The following is a 19718-nucleotide window of genomic DNA, read 5'->3' as shown; positions in this document are numbered from 1 at the left end:
CATGACAACTTAATTTACGTGAGAGCCTTTGGTGAGGGACCTTGTCAAAGGCTTTCTGGAAATCTAAGTACACTATGTCCACTGGATCCCCCTTGTCCACATGTTTGTTGACCCCTTCAAAGAACTCTAATAGATTAGTAAGACACAATTTCCCTTTACAGAAACCATGTTGACTTTTGCCCAACAATTTATGTTCTTCTATGTATCTGACAATTTTATTCTTCACTATTGTTGCAACTAATTTGCCCGGTACTGACGTTAGACTTACTGGTCTGTAATTCCCAGGATCACCTCTAGAGCCCTTTTAAAATATTAGCATTACAATAGCTATCTTCCAGTTACTGGGTACAGAAGCTGATTTAAAGGACAGGTTACAAATCATAGTTAATAGTTCCGCAATTTCACATTTGAGTTCTTTCAGAACTATCCTATCTCGTCCCGGTGACTTATTACTGTTAAGTTTATCAATTAATTCCAAAACCTCCTCTAATGACACGTCTATCTGTGACAATTCCTCAGATTTGTCACTTACAAAGGACAGCTCAGGTTTGGGAATCTCCTTAACATCTTCAGCCATGAAGACTGAAGCAAAGAATTCATTTAATTTCTTCGCAGTGACTATCGTCTTTAAGTGCTTCTTTTTTATCTTGATGGTCCAGGGGCCTCACTGGTTGTTTCGCAGGCTTCCTGCTTTTGATTAACATAAAAAACATTTTGTTATTATGTTTTGAGTTTTTGGCTAGGTGTTCTTCAAACTCCTTTTCGGCTTTTCTTATTATATTTTTACATTTAATTTGGCAGTGTAGGTTGGCTCCTTTCTATTTACCTCACTAGGATTTGACTTCCACTTTTTAAAATATGCCTTTTTTTCTCTCACTGCTTCTTTTACATGGTGTGACACTATTGACATAATCTGGGACCATATAAAACATGGTTGCAACCAAGGTCCTGTAGTGACACCAAATCTTATGTAAAGGGAGTCATATAAGGTGTTGGATTATGGATTGCTGGTTATGATTATGCTGTCTATATGTATGTATCATTTTGTAGTTGAAGTTATGAGTATTGGCTCTATACTGTCTGTATTTCAAATTTGTGCGGTGCTTCTGGAAAACATCCCAGACAAGTTGCTGTTAGCTCTGCCTAGCCTGCTTGATGGCCCATTAAGGACCATCAGCTACACAACTGACCCACTGAGAGAAGGCAAATACGCCTTGTAACTCAGCAAAGTATGCAGGAACTTACCCATGTGACTCCAGACTCCATTTTGCTGTAATTTTCTATAGTAAGAACGAAGAAGTGTTCTTACACCTAGAAAAAGCCTATAAAAGGCTAATGCCTCATCTCCATCTTGTCTTCAATCCTGCTTCTTACCTCTGGCGGGACTTTGCTACATATTGAAGCTCTGAACAAAGGACTGATGACCCATCCCAGCAGGGGATGTACTCCAGAGACTTGATTTGAACCTGCAGTTTATTCCATCACTGCTACAAGCCTGAACTAAGAACTTTGCCATTACTGTATGTAATTGATTCCATTTAACCAATTCTAGCTCTCATCTATATCTTTTTCCTTTTATGAATAAACCTTTAGATTTTAGATTCTAAAGGATTGGCAACAGCGTGATTTGTGGGTAAGATCTGATTTGTTTATTGACTTGGGTCTGGGGCTCAATTATTTGGGATCGAGAGAACCCGTTTTCTTTTACTGGGGTGTCGGTTTTCATAACCATTCATTCCCAGGATGAGTGGCACTGGTGGTGATACTGGGAGACTGGAGCATCTAAGGGAATTGCTCGTGACTTGTGGTTAGCCAGTGGGGTGAGACCAAAGTCCTCTTTGTCTGGTTGGTTTGGTTTGCCTTAGAGGTAGAAAAACCCCAGCCTTGGGCTGTAACTGCCCTGTTTGAGCAATTTGTCCTGAATTGGCACTCTCAGTTGGGTACCGCCAGAAGTGCATTGTCACAGATGGTTGTTAAGCCACGGTGGCTCTTTTTCAGTTCTTTTACTGTGTTTTTTAATTTTGGGTATACATTTAAGTTGGGCCTCTATTACTATGTCTTTGAAAAGTGTCCATGCAGCTTGCAGGGATTTCACTCTAGTCACTGTACCTTTTAATTTCTGTTTAACTAACCTCCTTCCAATCAAATTTAGATAGGCAGGCACCAAGGGACAGTTCTTCCAGAGAACAGACTGCTGAGAATGTGTCTTGGAGAAACTGACACAGCCAGTACTTCAGTTTTTGAACAACTGAAAGGTAGCAACCTAACCTCCACAGCTTGGACAGCCATGAGAGAGAAAACTGTGGAAGATTTGTCTTTTGAAAGCAATTACTTGAGGCACTGACCTGATGTATTTCATGATGCAGGAATATAGATGAAAGAAAAACTTAAGGGCAGGGGAGAGTAAGATGACGACTATCAGCAACAGCCATAGTATAAGCTTGAAGGTCATGCACTGAAGTTTTGGCATTAGACTGGCCAGGATCTCTCAGTAAAAAGAATTCCAAAACAAGGTAATCAAACTACTCTCCCCTGCAGGTTCTTACCAGTTTTATTTTTGAGGCCAAGTTCTCTGGTAGTTTTGCTCTTAGCTGATTTGTCTCTTTGAATGTAGCTGAAAATCCACTAAGGAAAGCCAAATCTTGCATTAACACTAAACCGGGAACTTCTTTGTCTGTGGTCTACAAGAAAAATACAATTTCTAGTTAGTTCTGGTTTTGTTTTTTTAAAATCCACAGTGACTCACTCATGCATCTTTCAAATCTTTCTCCAGATTAGAGAGCTAATTTTAACACCTAACCCAACCTCAATACTAGAATAAGGGTTATTTTAAAATCTCTCTCTCACTACTACACACAAGTTTAGGCAAACAGTGAAAGAAATACTTTTTTAAAATGTAGGAAAAGAAAATTAACTTTATACAACATCTGACCGTTTAATGAACAGATTTAAGTACCATAATTAAGTTAACTCTTAAATAAACATACCAAATAACCTCTCCATACTGTCTGTCTGCTGCTTTCTTTTAACATTCCAGAATGGGCATCTTCAGCTGAAATAAATAAATGGTTCCAAAAGTCACCATTTTAGTACATTCTATTAATTACCTTCATCTCTTGCAAATTAAAGCTTAAAATGTTACAAAAAAGAATGTAAACGGGTCACAAAGCCACAAGTTATCTGCATTACTAATGAATTATTGGTTAGGTAGTAACAAGTTGCTTGACACTATTCATTAAGATAAATGAAGTCGTCCCTGCTCTGAGAATCTTTTATATAAATGCTAAATACATAGACACTGTTTGTTCTAAGGTAAAGAATATTAATTTTTGGCAGGTATAAAATTTCCTGTTGTACAGTATTAGATCTAGTATTTAGTACAATGCATTCAAAAAGATTTTCTAGGGTTTATTCTCCTCTGTCTAAAAGATCAACTTTCTAAGACTATCAGTATAATACTGAAAATGTTATTGAATACAACAATTTATCTGTAGCGTCAAATTCATATAATAGCTAATCTTAACAGTGATATAATCCTTTTCAGCAAAGAATCCCCAAAAGCTTTAAAAGTAACTCTGGGAGGTAATGACATTTTATAGAGGGATAGACTGAGGAAAGGGGGTTAAAATGATTTGCCAAGGTCAAGCAGCAATTCAATGGCAGAGACAGAAATACAGCACAGGAGACGGCATTCACAGTATAAGACGACATCACCTGAACAAATGGTTGGTGTCTGACAGTTATTTAAAAAAAATATTTTAAAGTAAGGTTTGTCTACTAGCATACCATAATGCACCACCATGTGAGTGTCTTGTATTCAGTAGGCAGGACAATAAAGGGGATGCTTCTAATGTACTGGACAATGGTCCAGCTTTCCCTACTCCTAAGCATCCACAAGTGTCTGGAGTTGGAAGAGGACTATGTTTTATAGGAGACAGTTTATTTTCCCAGAGTAATGGTCAGCGTAGTGTACACCAGTGGCTCTCTACCTTTCCAGGATACTGGACCCCTTTTAGGAGTCTGATTTCTCTTGCATCCCCTGAAGTTTCACTTCACTTAAAAACCACTTGCTTACAAAATCAGACACTAAAAATACAAAGAAGTGTCACAGCACACTATCACTGAAAAATTGCTCACTTTCTCATTTTTACCATATAAAATAAATCAACTGGAATATAAATATCGTACTTACGTTTCAGTGTATAGTACACAGAGCAGTATCAACAAGTCATTATATGAAATTTTAGTTTGTACTGACTTCACTAGTGCTTTTTATGCAGCCTGCTGTAAAACTAAGCAAATATGTAGATGAGTTGATGTATCCCCTGGAAGACCTCTGTGTACCCCCAGGGTTACACATACCCCTGGTTGAGAACCACTGGTGTTCTTAATAACCAACTATTTGTACAAATATCTAAAGAGGTATGGAAAACTGGAGCACCTACAGAGGAAGCAGCATGGAAGTTCACAGGTGAGCAAAATTTCAAAATTCCACTTAAAAGCCTATAGGACTTAAAAAAAATCAGCACCTTGAAGTACAGATTGATGAGAGTACACACCTTCTGTCACAGTAGCCTTAAAGTGCATGTTTTTAAGAATTCCATGTGAACTTCAACAGGAAAATACTCCGTTAACAGCAAACATACAGTTATGTCAGCTTTGTCAACATGGCCTTTTTTCCTTTAGCTTTATTAAATGCAGTCTATTTGTTTATTGTAGCACCCGCTACAGGGTAAGTTGTTTCCAGACAGACAAGAGGAAACAGTGCACCACTAAGGACAGACAGATGATGCTACGAAACAAAGGGCTGACCCTTTAAAGAAGGCTGAAGGCCCAAGCACAGCCTGCTGTTGATTTCAGTTAAGAATGGAAGCTGGGATAGGAAGGAATACTAACAAGCCATGCAAGCTTCTAGGTCAGGCTACAAAGAGCAGGTATAAGCAAAACCAGGTGTGGGGGGGTATTCACCAAAAGAGCTGGACAAGGACCCCAGGCATGGCTGCGTAGGAAAGGCCCTGTGAAGAAAGTTAGAGACTGACATGGGGTAAGAAGTTGTTTGGATAAAGGCCCAGTTCACCTTGCAACACTAGTACCAAGAAAAATACTGGTTTTCCCTCTGATGATTGAAAACATAAACCAGTTCTTACCTTCCTTAGGACTGTCAAAAACAACTACTGTCACATTGGTAGAAGGATTTTTTGGTTTTGCTACAAAGAATATATTGTTAGCGGCTTGTAAAGATGGATGAATAGATTGCAGGTCCTTCAGAGTGATGTTGGCAGGCACAGCAGGGTCTAGGACAAGCATTGGCACTTTAATGCAGTGTGTCAGTAAACACTCCAGGTGCTTCTCACTAGAACAAAATATCAAACGTATATTTAATGCCAATAGAAAATTAACATATCGTTAATATTTGGGGGAGACAATATACAGAAGTCTGCTAGCAGCATTTCTTTGAATACTTCTGACCACGTTTCTCTAAAATCTGCCCCCTGTTATAATTTTAAGTGGCTTACTATTCTGGAAGAAGGAAAGAGGGTTGTTTTGCTAAAAAAATTCTATCGCTATAACTTTAACTTATCCACATTATCGCTGACCTCATACCACCACCACCACAAAAAACCCCAGAAACAATTAAAGAAAAAAGTTCCTGTTTACTGTGTTAACATTTGTAAAAACTGTGGTTTAACCCAAACGATCTTCAAACTACAGCAAACCAAGCAAGGTGCCGTGCAGAATGCGGGGTGGGAATCTATACTATCCCATCACCATTAATAGCCCTCTGTCCCCAGCTAACCTTAAAAAGGCAGTTTTCCAAACAGGCTATGAGAAATCTGGCCCACAATATGGACTATAATAACCAGATTTCTCATCCTGAAATGAGGAATGCCAGAGAGGTGACCTTGGTAAGCATCATTTGTTCAGAGAGTACCACAGCTTTCCATCCCCATATTTTTAAAACACTGAGTAAAGTTCATATCAGAAAGGCCATTCTTGCTGGGGAAAGCCCAGACAGTGACTAAAAATCTTCACACAAGTATATTATGAAGCATTTGGAATAAAGCTTTACATACAGCTTATACAATTAAATTTCAGATTTTATTCCCTTTGTCCATATAAGGGAAATACTGTGGAAATCTTCACATAGTTCCCAAGACCTACGACCAAATAGATCAGAAAAGCAGTAACGTAATACCTAGAATGCAATATATACCAACATGATATCTCTATATTATATGCAGTTACTTGTGATACTATGCAGGTAGAAGGAAAGATGAATATAGTATAAGAGAGAATCTTTAACGCTTTTGGGTTATACAGGACTCTATTTAATATACATTGGGCCAATCTTTAAAGTGTAAATTATGTGTGAACAGACAACAAGTCCACAACTTCTAAACATCACAAACTTTCACTTGTGGAGAAGCACACCCATTTTTACAGTATTCCCATTATTCTTTGTTCAGTGCACATACATGTGATTTTAAATTGTTTGATATGATACAAAAGATAAGAATGCACTGCTCACCAGAGACGAAACATGCCACATTAACTGACAAATTAATTTCAAATGAAAACGTAAGCCATCTCTTGCTTTCTTACACTTCATTATTTAAGGCCATAAAAATTTACCTTTTTTTAGGTGGTTCTGTTGTATTTTTCCCAAGCATTTCCCTAAACAAAAAATAAAGTTACATTAAATTACACTGAGTCAATTATAAAGAATTTGGGCTGAATATTCAAACATCCGGGCCTAGAATGTCTTGTGAAACTGAATGATTTCCATAACAGAATACTCCACTATAATTACTCCAGAAGACATGAAGGAAAATGTATTTGCAGAAGAAGGAAACACGTGGTCTTGTGAGTAAGGCATATGACAGGGACTCAGGTGACTTAAGTCCCATATCTGACTCTGCTCCAGCCTTCTTGTGTGAGCTTTGGTAAGGCATTCAATTTGTGTGTCTCAGTTTCTCCAACTATAAAATGGAGATAATAATATTTCCTTACCTCACATTGGTATTGTGAGGCTAAATTCATTAATACACCTCTACCTCGATATAACACAACCTGATATAATATGAATTTGGATATAACACTGTAAAGCAGTGCTCCGGTGGGGCAGGGTTGTGCACTCCGGTGGATCAAAGCAAGTTAAATTTAACACGGTTTCACCTATAACGCAGTAAGATTTTTTGGCTCCCAAGGACAGCATTATATCGAGGTAGAGGTGTATTTGTAAAACACGAATTCTTGGGAGGAAAAACTAGATTAAATAGATATGCAAAAATTATAAGGTTATCAAAGCCAGGACTGTGCCCATATTGGAAAGCAGCTAGCACATTTTGATGGCTATTGCTATGTAAATAATAATAAAGTATTATTAATAAACTGCCACTGAATTTCACTTTTTAATTGGACAATTAACGTTAACAACCTAGCTACAGACCGTAATACATGAAAAATGGATTAACATATTATCTTCTATTTATTTTTGTTGTTTTTAATTCCAGTTGAACATTGTAACAGCTTGAGTAACAGAACAGCTATTCTAGGTGGTGAATAGATTAAGTAAAAAGCCTAAAGAGTTGCTCACCAAGAACTGAATCAAATGTTCCAGGACAACATAACCTGCAGCGGCAGCAGCAGCATTTGTTCTCTGAATAGTGGGCTGCCTAGGGTTTGAAGTCTTTGGTGGGTAATTTATAACACAGTAAGGTTTAAATAGGTGTATCCAGAACAAGTTAATACCTAAAAAACTGAAGCTTTGAATGTTGCAATGCATGATTTTTGCAATTCCCTTGCCCTGTGGAGCTAACTAATCCGTTTTAGATCTTCAAGTGAAGTATATCCTTCTGTGCAGAGTCTTAGCTTTAATGATACTCAAAACTGAACTTTAAAATGAGCACTCAAGCACAGGTTTTAATTAAAGTTTTTACCAAGCCCAAATACAAAGAACTCTTTCATTGTTTTCAAAAAGTTTAGTACAAATAAGGTTTATCTCCTATTTAAAAAAAACCTCTCTCTTGGTTTCAGAGTTCTGAAACCAAACCAAAATTTGTTATTATTTGCAGAGAGCCACTTTTGTGCATGGCACTTTAAAAACAAGAGATATGACAAGGTCATAAGACATTAGTATTTTCTTTGTATTTGAAAGGTTGCCCAAATAGTTAGCTCTTCACTGCTGGCAGGAGTTTTGAAGGAAGTTCATTTTGATGAAGGCCAAGTGTAAAAGAGCAAGGAAATAAAACTGAAAAGTCTTAGTTTCGCTGTCCATGCAGAGTAACATGGGGAAAAAAAACGGAGAGTATCCATTAAGCATTACTGCAGCCAGCTAGAAACAAGTGTCTCCATTGAACAGATTCTTACCTCATTATTCTCTGTTCTTCCTCCATCTGTTCTCTAACCTGTTGCAATTCTTTAATCAGCTCAACATCTGTACCATTCACCCAGGTGTACACCACATCAATTGGCATGGGCAAACAAAGTCTACATAAACCACAAGAAAGAGCAATATAACCTATTTACAAGAGTATGACAGTAGCATGGACTACACTGTAATAAAAAAAACAGTTGAAACTCATGAACTGTGTGTTAAAAACTGAACAAAGTAAAATGCCGCTCTCTGTGTATTATCTATTATACAAAAGCTTTTAAAACAACACTGCAGAAATAAAACTAAGAGAAGTTGATAGACAAAGTGATCATCTGCATCAAACTTTAGTGGTCAAAATGTTAGTTATACTCAATGAGAGACTGCTTTAACATGGTCCTATTTCACTCCAATTTTTTTATCCAATGACTTTGAATAACCTATTAAAATAATAGTGTTTCAAATCCTTTGGCTTAATCAAAAAAACTACCTGATTCAGAATAATAGTGTTGTCATCCTGTTCTAGCCAAGTCAACTGCATAAAATAATTTAATAATATGCATACACTTGAGACAAAAACTTGTACTTACAACCAATGCAATCCCCCCTGAAATCAGAAATCAACTCCACTCAAGCAGAATTTAGTCCTTATCTTCCATTGTCTCCATCTAAACTTGAGTTTTTTGAACGTACAAAAACTCAGAATTTGATTGAACTTTTTTTTTTAAATTAACACCCTCCTGCATAATAGTCTTTCAGCCAAAAAAGAAGCCAGCAAGGTCTGAATTTATAACAGACTTTTGTTAAACGTTCAAACACCCAAAAGTACTAGCTAAATAAACACAGGGTTTCTTTCAGCCAAATAAAAATGAACTTCAAATACTGATCTGAATTCAACAGGTTTGACTAGTTTCAGTTAGGTTCAGTGCCTCTACAGAATTTAGTTTTAGCTAAGCAAATTATATATTTATCATGTCTACTCGAAGTCTTGAAATGCAGACACTCAATGTTAGGCTATTTATTATCTCAGAGCATTGTATTACTTTTATTCAATAAGGCTTGTATAAATTTCTTAATGAGATTGGTAGACATGTTCTCACATGAATGATATGACAATCATGCCCTGAAAAAATAAACTTAATTTTCTTTTGATCTATCAATTGCTTTTAATATTGTTGACCACAAAGTGGCGTTGGCAAAGATAGATGGTATTTGAAGGGGAAAGAACAGAACTGTTCAACAGGACAGACATTACTGGATAATTGCTCCATTGTCTCAAGAGCTCTCTCACACAGCCATACTGCAGGGCTTTAGTCTGTCGCTCCTGTTTAACCTGTATGTGAGGTTGCTAGAAGAAACTGAGAAACTATCTGGATTGCAGTCCCACCAGTATGCTAGAGAAACTCAAGTCTACAGCTCAGCTTTACCAGACTTGGAGATAAAAGTTTAGTTGAATGGTTTTCCTAGCATCTGGTCAGGCGTGAGTCCTGAATGAAAGTCAGTTAGCTGAAACTCAGATAAGACAAAGATCATGCTGGAAAAAAATCAACCATAGAAAATAACTGTTTCTTCAATTGTTCACAACTGAAAGGTGCCTTTTGGATCCTCAGCTGCTTCTGGGTGTTAAATATAGGAGTGGTGGTCAACAATGTTTTCTATCTTCACTTGGCTTGGAAGTTGCAATGGTTCCTTTTTTATGCCGATGCCACCACAGCTATCTGTGCTTTTGTCACCTCTGGAATGGATTACTATGATGCAGTATTTCCCAAACTTGGGATGTCACTTGTGTAGGGAAAGACCTGGCGGGCCAGGCTGGTTTGTTTACCTGCCGCGTCCGCAGGTCTGGCCAATCGTAGTTCCCACTGGCCGCGGTTCGCTGCTCCAGGCCAATGGGAGCTGCTGGAAACAGCATGGGCCGAGGGACGTACTGGCTGCCGCTTCCAGCAGCTCCCATTGCCCTGGAGCAGCGAACCGTGGCCAGTGGGGGCCATGATTAACCAGACCTGCAGACGCAGCAAGTACACAAACTGGCCCGGCCCATCAGGGGCTTTCCCTACACAAGCAGCGTCCCAATTTTGGGAAACACTGCTATAATGCATTCTGCATGAGGCTACTCCTGAAACACACAGAAAGCTCTGTTTCTCGGGAATATAGATATTAACTCTGCGGTGTGTCACATGGAGTGTTTTTGACCCATCAGATCCATCATGCATTAGTGTCCAAGTAACAAGAGCTCTTTTTGTGGGTTGTGACTAGATGGACTATTCAGGCAGACAATCCCTAGAGCTGTATGTCTAGATCCTGGGAGTTTTAAGTGGAAGGGCCTTGACTCTGGAATTTGCTTCCCTCCTTAGTCCAACAAGCTGAAGTATGTTGACTTTCTGGGTATGGTGCAAGGCCTATTATTCTCCTTTTGAGGAGCTGCCTGAAAAATAATCTCAATTCCAATTCTTTCTTAAATTATGTGAGATTTTTAGTGCTAGCTTTGACTGTTAAAATGTATTATTTTTAAACTGTCACTAACACTAAATATGGATATATAATTATATCAATTAGAAGTACAATATAAGCTACTATATTTAAAATGTGCCTATTACAGCACTGCCATATTCAGCCACATAATTTATAAATAAAATTAGGGAAAGAAACATTTTATGGTTATATGTACTTAGCTATAAAAACATTATATCTCAGTTATAATACTGGTTTGACATGTCTGGTCTCCATTAGCAGGAAATATAAAACAATCAGTGTCTACAAGATTAGAAAACGCAATTTCATTTTACTGTTTGTATGTGCATAATCTGAAGGCTGCTCTTAAAATTGTTTCCAAACTCTCAACTATACATTTTTTTTTAAACAATTCCATATAAACCTAACATTGTCGTGGGATGAATGGTTACCAATAAACACTAATAAAAATTAAGTATTTTACAAAGGTTATACATTATAGAGTACAGTGATTAACTATCACTAGGATTATTCAATAGCATTAAGGGAGAACATTTTAGTTCTTCAGTCAATCTTTTTCCAAGTTTTTAGTAAATTTTGAATTGCCTCTTCAAAAAATAACTTACAAACTTTTACATCTCAAGAGGTACGTTATCATATTATTTAGATTAAATTTAAAAAGGAATAAAAAAAGGCTACTTCAGTATCTTCCTCCTCAATTGCTCAGTATAAAGTCTCTCTGTGAGGTGTTCTGCATAAAGCGGATCACTTTACACATCTGACGTGGAATTTAATATTAAAAGAAACTTTGAAATTTGGGAGGTTTCCAGACAATAAAACAATTGTCTTATTTTTTTTTTAAAAAGTGTTACTTTTACCACACCTCCCTTCTTTCCCCCACATGGCCCCACTTCCCAATTGCCGGCCAAGGAAATTGGAGGTCAGATCTTATTTGATCAGGAAATGGGAGCTGATAGCTCTGAAGAGGGCATTTAGTTGCAGCTTTGGGAATTTGTTGCTTCGTCCATTGGAGATCCAGAGACTACCAGGCTCACCTCCTACAGCTGCTTCTATATTTGTGTGGTGAGGCTCACAGAGTAGATAAGAACTCTGCTGCTTAACCACCTGCTGGCACAGTCCTACTACAAGCCCTAGCTCTTTCCCCTCCTCCCCACCATCAGCTTTCCAATTTCTTCCCATCTCCCTGAGCCCAGATTACAACTCTGCTACTCCATTCGCTATGCCTGGAACCTCACTCTGTTCCTTCTTGGCTCCCCATCTCCTGCGTCTTTTTCCCTTCTCAAGTCTCATTCAATATCTTCCCCCTCTTTCCCACCTATTCGTGGCTTTCGCTTGTTGTGTCACATTAAATTTAAATTGTATGCTCTATGGTACTGGGCATGGATTACCTCTTCACTTGCTTTGTTTGGCACCTAGCGCTTTTTGGCACACACAAATATTATTTGGTCATGTCCCAGAACGGGATACAATATAAATTCAACAACAAACAAGGGTTGTTAATAGATGGAGGAGGAAGGACAAAGGTGAAAATCATACGACCATATAGTTAACATGTAGAATCTCACATGCAAGACTGAAGAAGCAAGTTTTTAAGTTTATTAATGAGAGGAGGAAAGTGACCTGGTAAACAGTTTGGTAGTAAGCATTATACATACCACAGACAGCATGAAAGTGAGACAAAGAGAAGGCAAGGAGGAGATATTGAGGCTAATGTGTCTCATGGGACCAGATAGCAAGTGTGAAAAATTGGGACGGGGTAAGGGGCAATAGGCACCTATATAAGACAAAGCCCCAAATATCGGGACTGTCCCTATAAAATCGGGACGTCTGGTCACCCCTACTCATGGAAATACTGAAAGAGACCAGGCTAGAGATGAAAGAAAAGCTGCAATGTTGAGCCTTAAAGGCAAGAACAAGAAATTGTCCTTGTCCTTACAACTATTTAGTACAATTTCTTATAATTATTAATAATATAATCACCAGTTTTTTAAATCACTTGCAAAATAAAAATTTGTACTGGTTTTTTAAGCATGTGTTCCTATGCACATAAGTGAAATTTTAACTTTACGATGTTATTGAAGAAAGTCACATCATAATGTATAATAGTTTGTCAAGTAATGGAGATACTCTTTTATTGTTTTTAAAAGGCACTACACCAGAGATCTAAACAAAGGGGGGGAGGGATAGCTCAATAGTTTGAGCATTGACGTGCTAAACCCAGAGTCATGAGTTCAATCCTTGAGAGGGTCATTTGGGGATTGGTCCTGCTTTGAGCAGGCGGTTGAACTAGATGACCTCCTGAGGTCCCTTCCAACCCTAATATTCTATGAATCTTAAGTAGAAAATGTACTAGTATGTTCCCAAAAACTGTACCGCTCACTGCCGTAAACTGCTTGATCACTTGATATCTGATAGAAATGTGTTTTACTTTCCGTCCATTTAAATATTTGTTTACTTTCATGGGAACAATTCTCTCACGCCCAATTTGTCCCTCCTTTTCATTCAGTTTCATTTCAGAGCATAAACACAGACAGGATAGAAAGTATCAAAATCAGAACTCCTCTATCTACAGGTCATGCAAAAAGCAAAAGCAGCATCATGTCTGTAAAATCTCACAAAAAGATTCCACCAGCTCCACACTGATTCAGCTCACGTGCTAAGGATATCCAGTTAATCATATTCCCAGGATTAGGTAACAAGGAAGACTTGAACTACTGTAGCTGACAGATGCAAGAAAAATACACCCCTAAACCAAAGTTATTTTTCGTACGCCAATTCCAGGAAAACTGCAACATGGAGTAGCTAATTGTATACAAATCTCCTGACAAACCTCTCAATACTGCAGACCCTTTCCCATCACACCTGACAGAGCAAGTGTAAAGGCCAGCTAATGAATTCAAAATATTGAGTTGCTCTGGTGCCTACTATGAAAACTTTAGGACTTGCCCAGTTACCAGTTCATTCATTCACTAATCCTTCAGCTCAAGAGTGGCAAAAGTCTCCTCTATAAGGAAGAATTCCCTGAAGAACCAAAGCAGAAAAGAATTAGGCTGCACGTTGCAAAACAGAACCAACTATATACATAGAACAGTGCTGAGATTTGCATGCCCTTTTTGGACAGATCCCACCGTTTTATCTAAATCCCTGTACCTAGTTTACCATAGTGACAGGCATTTTAGAAATGGATATGGATAGAGTAAGACAGACCAAAAGGCTCCACAACATAGTTCTGCAGAAACATTTCAGCTCTAAACTAACGATTATCATCTATAAGAGCTACAAAAGTGTCCACTTTCCTTTATCTACTGATCTTTTTGAGGGTGAGGAGGTAAGCGGAAGCAGTGGGAGGTCTAACGCACTACAACAAAATGTACAGTAGAGAACAATCCTGTACTAGCAGGGGGACAGACTACATGATCTAAGCCCTCCTCCCCCCGCCAACTAATTTACGTGGTCCTATGACCCAATACATTTTAACTCTGATTTAGCATCTAATTTTCAGCGAGGTCCTATTTTTTAGACAAGTTTCCAGCTGAGCTTACTGAGGCTAAAAGAAACCAAACAACTTACACTAAGTAGCTTCTCCCACATTACAGCCCACAGGCATACTGACTTCCTGAACAGCAGACCCCATGATTATTCAAAACGTGAACTAAAACACCACAAGAGGCCTCCCCAGAGTTGTCACAACTGAAGAATTTATATGACTCAGGCTTCACTCTGATGTGTGACCAGTTTCTCTGATTTAAAATCATTCAGTTTGAAAGGTCCTCTTTCTCCATGCCTTGCGACATTTTCCACTTAATAATGACCTCCATACAAGATGAAGGAAAATTTACAACATATGGAAAACAACTTCCTGAGACATTAAAATAAACCAAGTTGGAACTTTACTCGTGTATTTATATGCACACACTTTTAATATGCAAAATTAGTCACTTTTCCCTTCTGCGGTGCTAAAAAGAACTATTTTGTTCAGTCTAGACTGATGCGCTAATGTAGTGTAAAAAATGCTATTAAACAAGTTTAAAATCTGAGTTCTCATGTCACTATCGCTTCCAATTTACATTTTCCAATTTAATACATATGGTGTAAAAACAAATACAACTTCAGTACAGACTTAAAATTTGTAAGAGGAAATACATCCAGCTATACAGTATGTTACCACATCTTAAACATCTGGCAAACACACATAATAGCTAAATATGCAACACTATAACCCCTAGAGTTATACCAGAGCTTACCGATTCTGAAATGATTTGCCAGCAACGTTGTCTCTATAAGAATCAAACAAAACATGATACCGGTCTCGACTCCACTCCAGGACAATCTACAAAGAAAGAAAACTTGGAGTCACATTCATTTTAAATTAGAATTAATGATCATTTACTTATTTCCCTTCAAACCCTTTACTATTATATATCATTCAAGTATGATGTGCACATTAGTACACACAAACCGGAAATTAACCAAAGAAAAAAATGTTACATTTAATCTCCAAACACAGATCAAACCTGAAACCCAGGACACATTAAGTAATGACACAAAGAGAATCCCCATACGCTGTAGTTCAGTTGGGAGACATAAGGATTGCCATATCAGATCAGACCAATGATCCATCTAGTCCTTATCCTAGCTCTGACAGTGTTACTTTTGTTAGGCCTGGTCTACACTATGCGTTTAAACCGATTTTAGCAGAGTTAAACTGATTTAACGCTGTACCCGTCCACACAACGAGGCCCTTTATATCAATATAAAGGGCTCTTTAAATCGGTTTCTGTACTCCTCCCCAACAAGAGGAGTAGTGCTAAAATCGGTATTACCATATTGGATTAGGGTTAGTGTGGCCGCAAATTGACGATATTAGCCTCCAGGCGGTGTCCCACAGTGCACCATTGTGACACTCTGACAGCATCAAACTCGGATGCACTCTGGCAGGTAAATAGGAAAACCCGCAGCGACTTTAATGTTGCCAATTTCCCTGTTTGCCCAGCGTGAGCTCTGATCAGACGGGTGGCCATGCAGTTCCACAAATTTTTTCCAAAAAAAAGAGGTCCAGATCAAGCGACAGCGTTGGTAACCGTAGGGGAATACGGATCTGATCGCTGTATGGGGAGACAAATCTGTTCTAAATCAAGCTCCGTTCAGAAGACGGGAATGACAAAGCATTTGAAAAAAATCTACAGGCATTGATACAGAGTCCACAGCCAAGGTGCTGTTGACAAGGATAAGAGAAGCCAAAATCAAAGGTATGCTACATGGAGGGAGGAGAGGTACTGAGCTCTCAGCTATCCACATCCCAGCCGTCTCCGAAAAGTATTTGCATTCTTGCTGAGCCCCAATGCCTGTAGGGTCAAACACATTGGTCCAGGGGGCTCAGGACGACAGCTGTCAATGTACCCCCTCCCCTCCCCTGAAAGAAAGGGAAAAAAACGTTTCTTGATTTTTTCAATGTCCTCTATGGCTACTGAATGCTGCTGGTAGACGCGATGCGTGCGGCAGTGAAGAGCTGTATCCGCTTCCCTCCCCTCCCCAGTGGCAGACGGTACAATATGACTGCTATCCTCATCATCGTCAGCCCGTGAGTGCTCCTGGCTGCCTGAGGTTAGGCTGGCCGGGGCGCCTGGGTAAAAATAGGAATGATTCCAGTCATCCCAGTAGATGTACAGAACAGCTGTAACCGTCCTCATCATAGCAATTGGGGGCTGAGTCCATCAGCCCCCTCCCTTTCATGTGTAAAGAAAAGATTCTGTACTACCTGGACTTCATAGCGAGTGATGCTGGGCTCCTCTCCCCGCACCTTAATGTCCTGCCTGGACTTCATAAGCAGCTGGAGGCGCCTCTCCCCATTATCTCAGTAACAAGTCAGTGTTTCTTATTCCTGCATTCTTTATACTTCATCACAGAAATGGGGGGAACAACTGCACGAGCACAGGAAGGTTTCGGGAGGAGGGAAGCAACAGGTGGGATTGCCTGCAGGGACACCCCTAGAATGCCACGCAGTCCATCATTTCTGCGGGATCTGACACGGAGGCAGCTGTGGCTCTCTGGTTCTCTCTACACTGGTTCTCTAGTACACTTGAACCCATATTCTAGGCAGGATTACTCTATTTTAGATACCATAAAGGAGGAATGACTCGGGGGTCATTCCCATTTCTGTCTTTGCGCTCCCGGCCGACCTCAGCCAGGGCAGCCATGACAGCAGCAGACGGTACAGAACGACTGATAACCGTCTCTGCTGTCATGCAAAGGCAAACGAATGCTGCTGTGTAGCGCTGCAGTATCGCCTCTGTCAGCGGCATCCAGTACACATACGGTGACAGTAAAAAAAAGCTGAACGGGCTCCATGGTTGCCGTGCTATGGCGTCTGCCAGGGCAATCCAGGGGAAAAGGGTCCGAAATGATTGTCTGCCGTTGCTTTCCCTGAGGAAGGAATGACTGATGACATTTACCCAGAACCACGTGCGACAATGATTTTTGCCCTATCAGGCACTGGGATCTCAACCCAGAATTCCAAGCGGCAGGGGAGACTGCAGGAACTATGGGATAGCTACGGAACAGCTACCCACAGTGCAACGCTCCGGAAATTGACGCTAGCCTCGGACCATGGACGCACACCACCGAATTTATGTGCTTAGTGTGGCCGCGTGCACTCGACTTTATACAATCTGTTTTATAAAACCGGTTTATGTAAAATCGGAATAATCCCATAGTGTAGACATACCCTCACTCTCCAGTTTGTCCACATCATTCCTGAAGCGTGGCACCCAGAACTGGAAACAGTACTCTAGCCAAGGCCTCACCAGTGCCAACTAGAGTGGGGACAATTACCTAAGAACATAAGATTGGCCGTACCGGGTCAGACCAAAGGTCCATCTAGCCCAGTATCTGTCTATCGACAGTGGCCAATGCCAGGTGCCCCAGAGGCAGTGAATCTAACAGGCAATGATCAAGTGATGTCTCTCTTGCCATCCATCTCTATTCTCTGACAAACAGAGGCTAGGGACACCATTCCTTACCCATCCTGGCTAATAACCATTTATGGACTTAACCACTATGAATTTATCCAGTTCTCTTTTAAATGCTGTTATAGTCCTAGCCTTCACAACCTCCTCAGGTCTTACATATGACACTCCTGTTGATACCCTCCAGAATGGTATGAGCCATTTTCACATCTGCATCACATTGTTGACTCTCATTCAATTTGTGATCCAGCATAACCCTCAGCTTCCTTTCTGCACTACGACCACCTAGCCAGTTATCCCCCATTTTGTGGTTGTGCATTTGATTCTTGCTTACTAAGTGTAGTACTCAGCACTCGTCTTTTATTGAATTTCATCTTGCTGATTTCAGGCCAATTCTCCAGTTTATCGGGGTAGTTTTGAATTCTAATTCTACCCTCTGAAGTGTTTGAAATCCTTCCCAGTTTGTCATCTGCAAATTTTGTATGCATACTCTCACTCCATTATCCAAGTCATTAGTGGAGTACTATTCTATATTGTCATTAGACACATGCTCCCAGTTTGACAGTGAATCATCGATAACTCCTCTGAGCACAGTCTTTTGATCAGTTGTGCACCCACCTTATAGTAATTTCATATACACCACATTTCACTAGTTTGCTTATCAGAACATCTTGTGGACTGTGCCAAAAGCCTTACTAAAATCAAGATATATCACATCTACAGCTTCCCCCATCCACTAACCTACTACCCTGTCAAAGAAGGAAATTAGGTTGATTTGGCATGATTTGTTCTTGACAAATCCATGTTAGCTATTACTTACAACCTTATTATCCTCTAGGTGCTTACAAATTCATTGTTTAACAATATTTCCAAGTATCCAAGTTAGGCTGACTGGTTTATAATTTCCCAGGTCCTCTTTGCTCCCCTTTACAGAGACAGGTACTATGTTTGGCCTTCTCCAGCTCTGGGACTTCACTCATCCTTCATGAGTTCTTGAAAATAACCATTAACGGTTTGAGATTGTTTCAGCTAGTTCCTTAAATATCCCAGTGTGAATTTCATCAGGCCCTGCTGACTTTAATACACCTAAATATTCTTTAATGTATTCTTTCTCCTAGTCTGGCTTGTGTTCCTTCCTGCTTCGTTGTTAATATTAACTGTGTTGAGTATCTGGTCACAATTTACCTTTTTAGGAAGACTGAAGTAAAATGAGCATTAAATACCTCAGCCTTATTGATGTCATCAGTTATTAGCTTTCCTTACCCATTAAGCAAAGGACCTTTGTCTTTCTCTTGCTCCTAATTCCTTTTTCTATCCCTTGCTAGGTATAATTGATTTTGTGCCTTCACTTTTCTGAATTTGTCACTGATGGCTTGGGCTAGTCTTTTGTACTTCTCCTTAGCAATCTGTCCATGTCTCCACTTTTTGTAGGATTCTTTTTTTATTTTTAGGCTACTCAAGGAGTTCATGATAGAACTATATTGGCCTCTTTCTAGTCTTCCTATCTTCCCTTCTTATCAGGCCAGTTTGCTGTTGAGCCTTTAATATAGTCTCACTGAGAAACTGCAAGCTCTCCTGAGCTCTTTTTTCCCTTAGATTTTCTTCCTGTGGGACTTTACCTACCAGTTCTCAGAGTTTACTTAATAATTACCACAAAAGGAGATTCTTTCCTCCCCCCCGCCCCAACATGAGACTACTTTTTAAAATAATTCTTAATAGTTCATATCAATTATTCACCATGCTGGGTGTCATTTATATGGCTGCATCTTCCTTGAATTACAAAAGAACATCAAACTACAAAATAAGTTATTTCTCCAAGCTAGCATTCACAGAATACAACATTTCTAAAGCCACCTCCACAACGAGCTGTATCATTCACCACTGAAGTCAATGACAAGCCTCTTATT

The 19718-nt window shown here is 39.4% G+C and overlaps 1 protein-coding gene across 1 annotated transcript in view; it reads right to left on the bottom strand.

The window, feature by feature from the left end:
* The window catches only part of GNPTAB (N-acetylglucosamine-1-phosphate transferase subunits alpha and beta), a 57681-nt gene that overhangs the window by 30323 nt on the left and 7640 nt on the right, over nt 1-19718 (bottom strand). The window contains exons 2-7 of the mRNA XM_032781935.2: nt 15091-15176; nt 8371-8490; nt 6634-6675; nt 5148-5353; nt 2988-3052; nt 2547-2681 (exon numbers count right to left, since the gene is read on the bottom strand). Of these exons, the coding sequence (XP_032637826.2) occupies nt 2547-2681; nt 2988-3052; nt 5148-5353; nt 6634-6675; nt 8371-8477 (555 nt within the window). The 5' untranslated portion in view covers nt 8478-8490; nt 15091-15176. The remainder of the gene's footprint in view (nt 1-2546; nt 2682-2987; nt 3053-5147; nt 5354-6633; nt 6676-8370; nt 8491-15090; nt 15177-19718) is intronic.

The sequence above is a fragment of the Chelonoidis abingdonii genome, chromosome 1 (genome assembly GCF_003597395.2).
Source record: "Chelonoidis abingdonii isolate Lonesome George chromosome 1, CheloAbing_2.0, whole genome shotgun sequence".
Lineage (NCBI taxonomy): Eukaryota > Metazoa > Chordata > Testudines > Testudinidae > Chelonoidis > Chelonoidis abingdonii.
The sequence above is the reverse complement of the archived record's forward strand: the minus strand, read 5'-3'. Positions and strand labels throughout refer to the sequence as shown.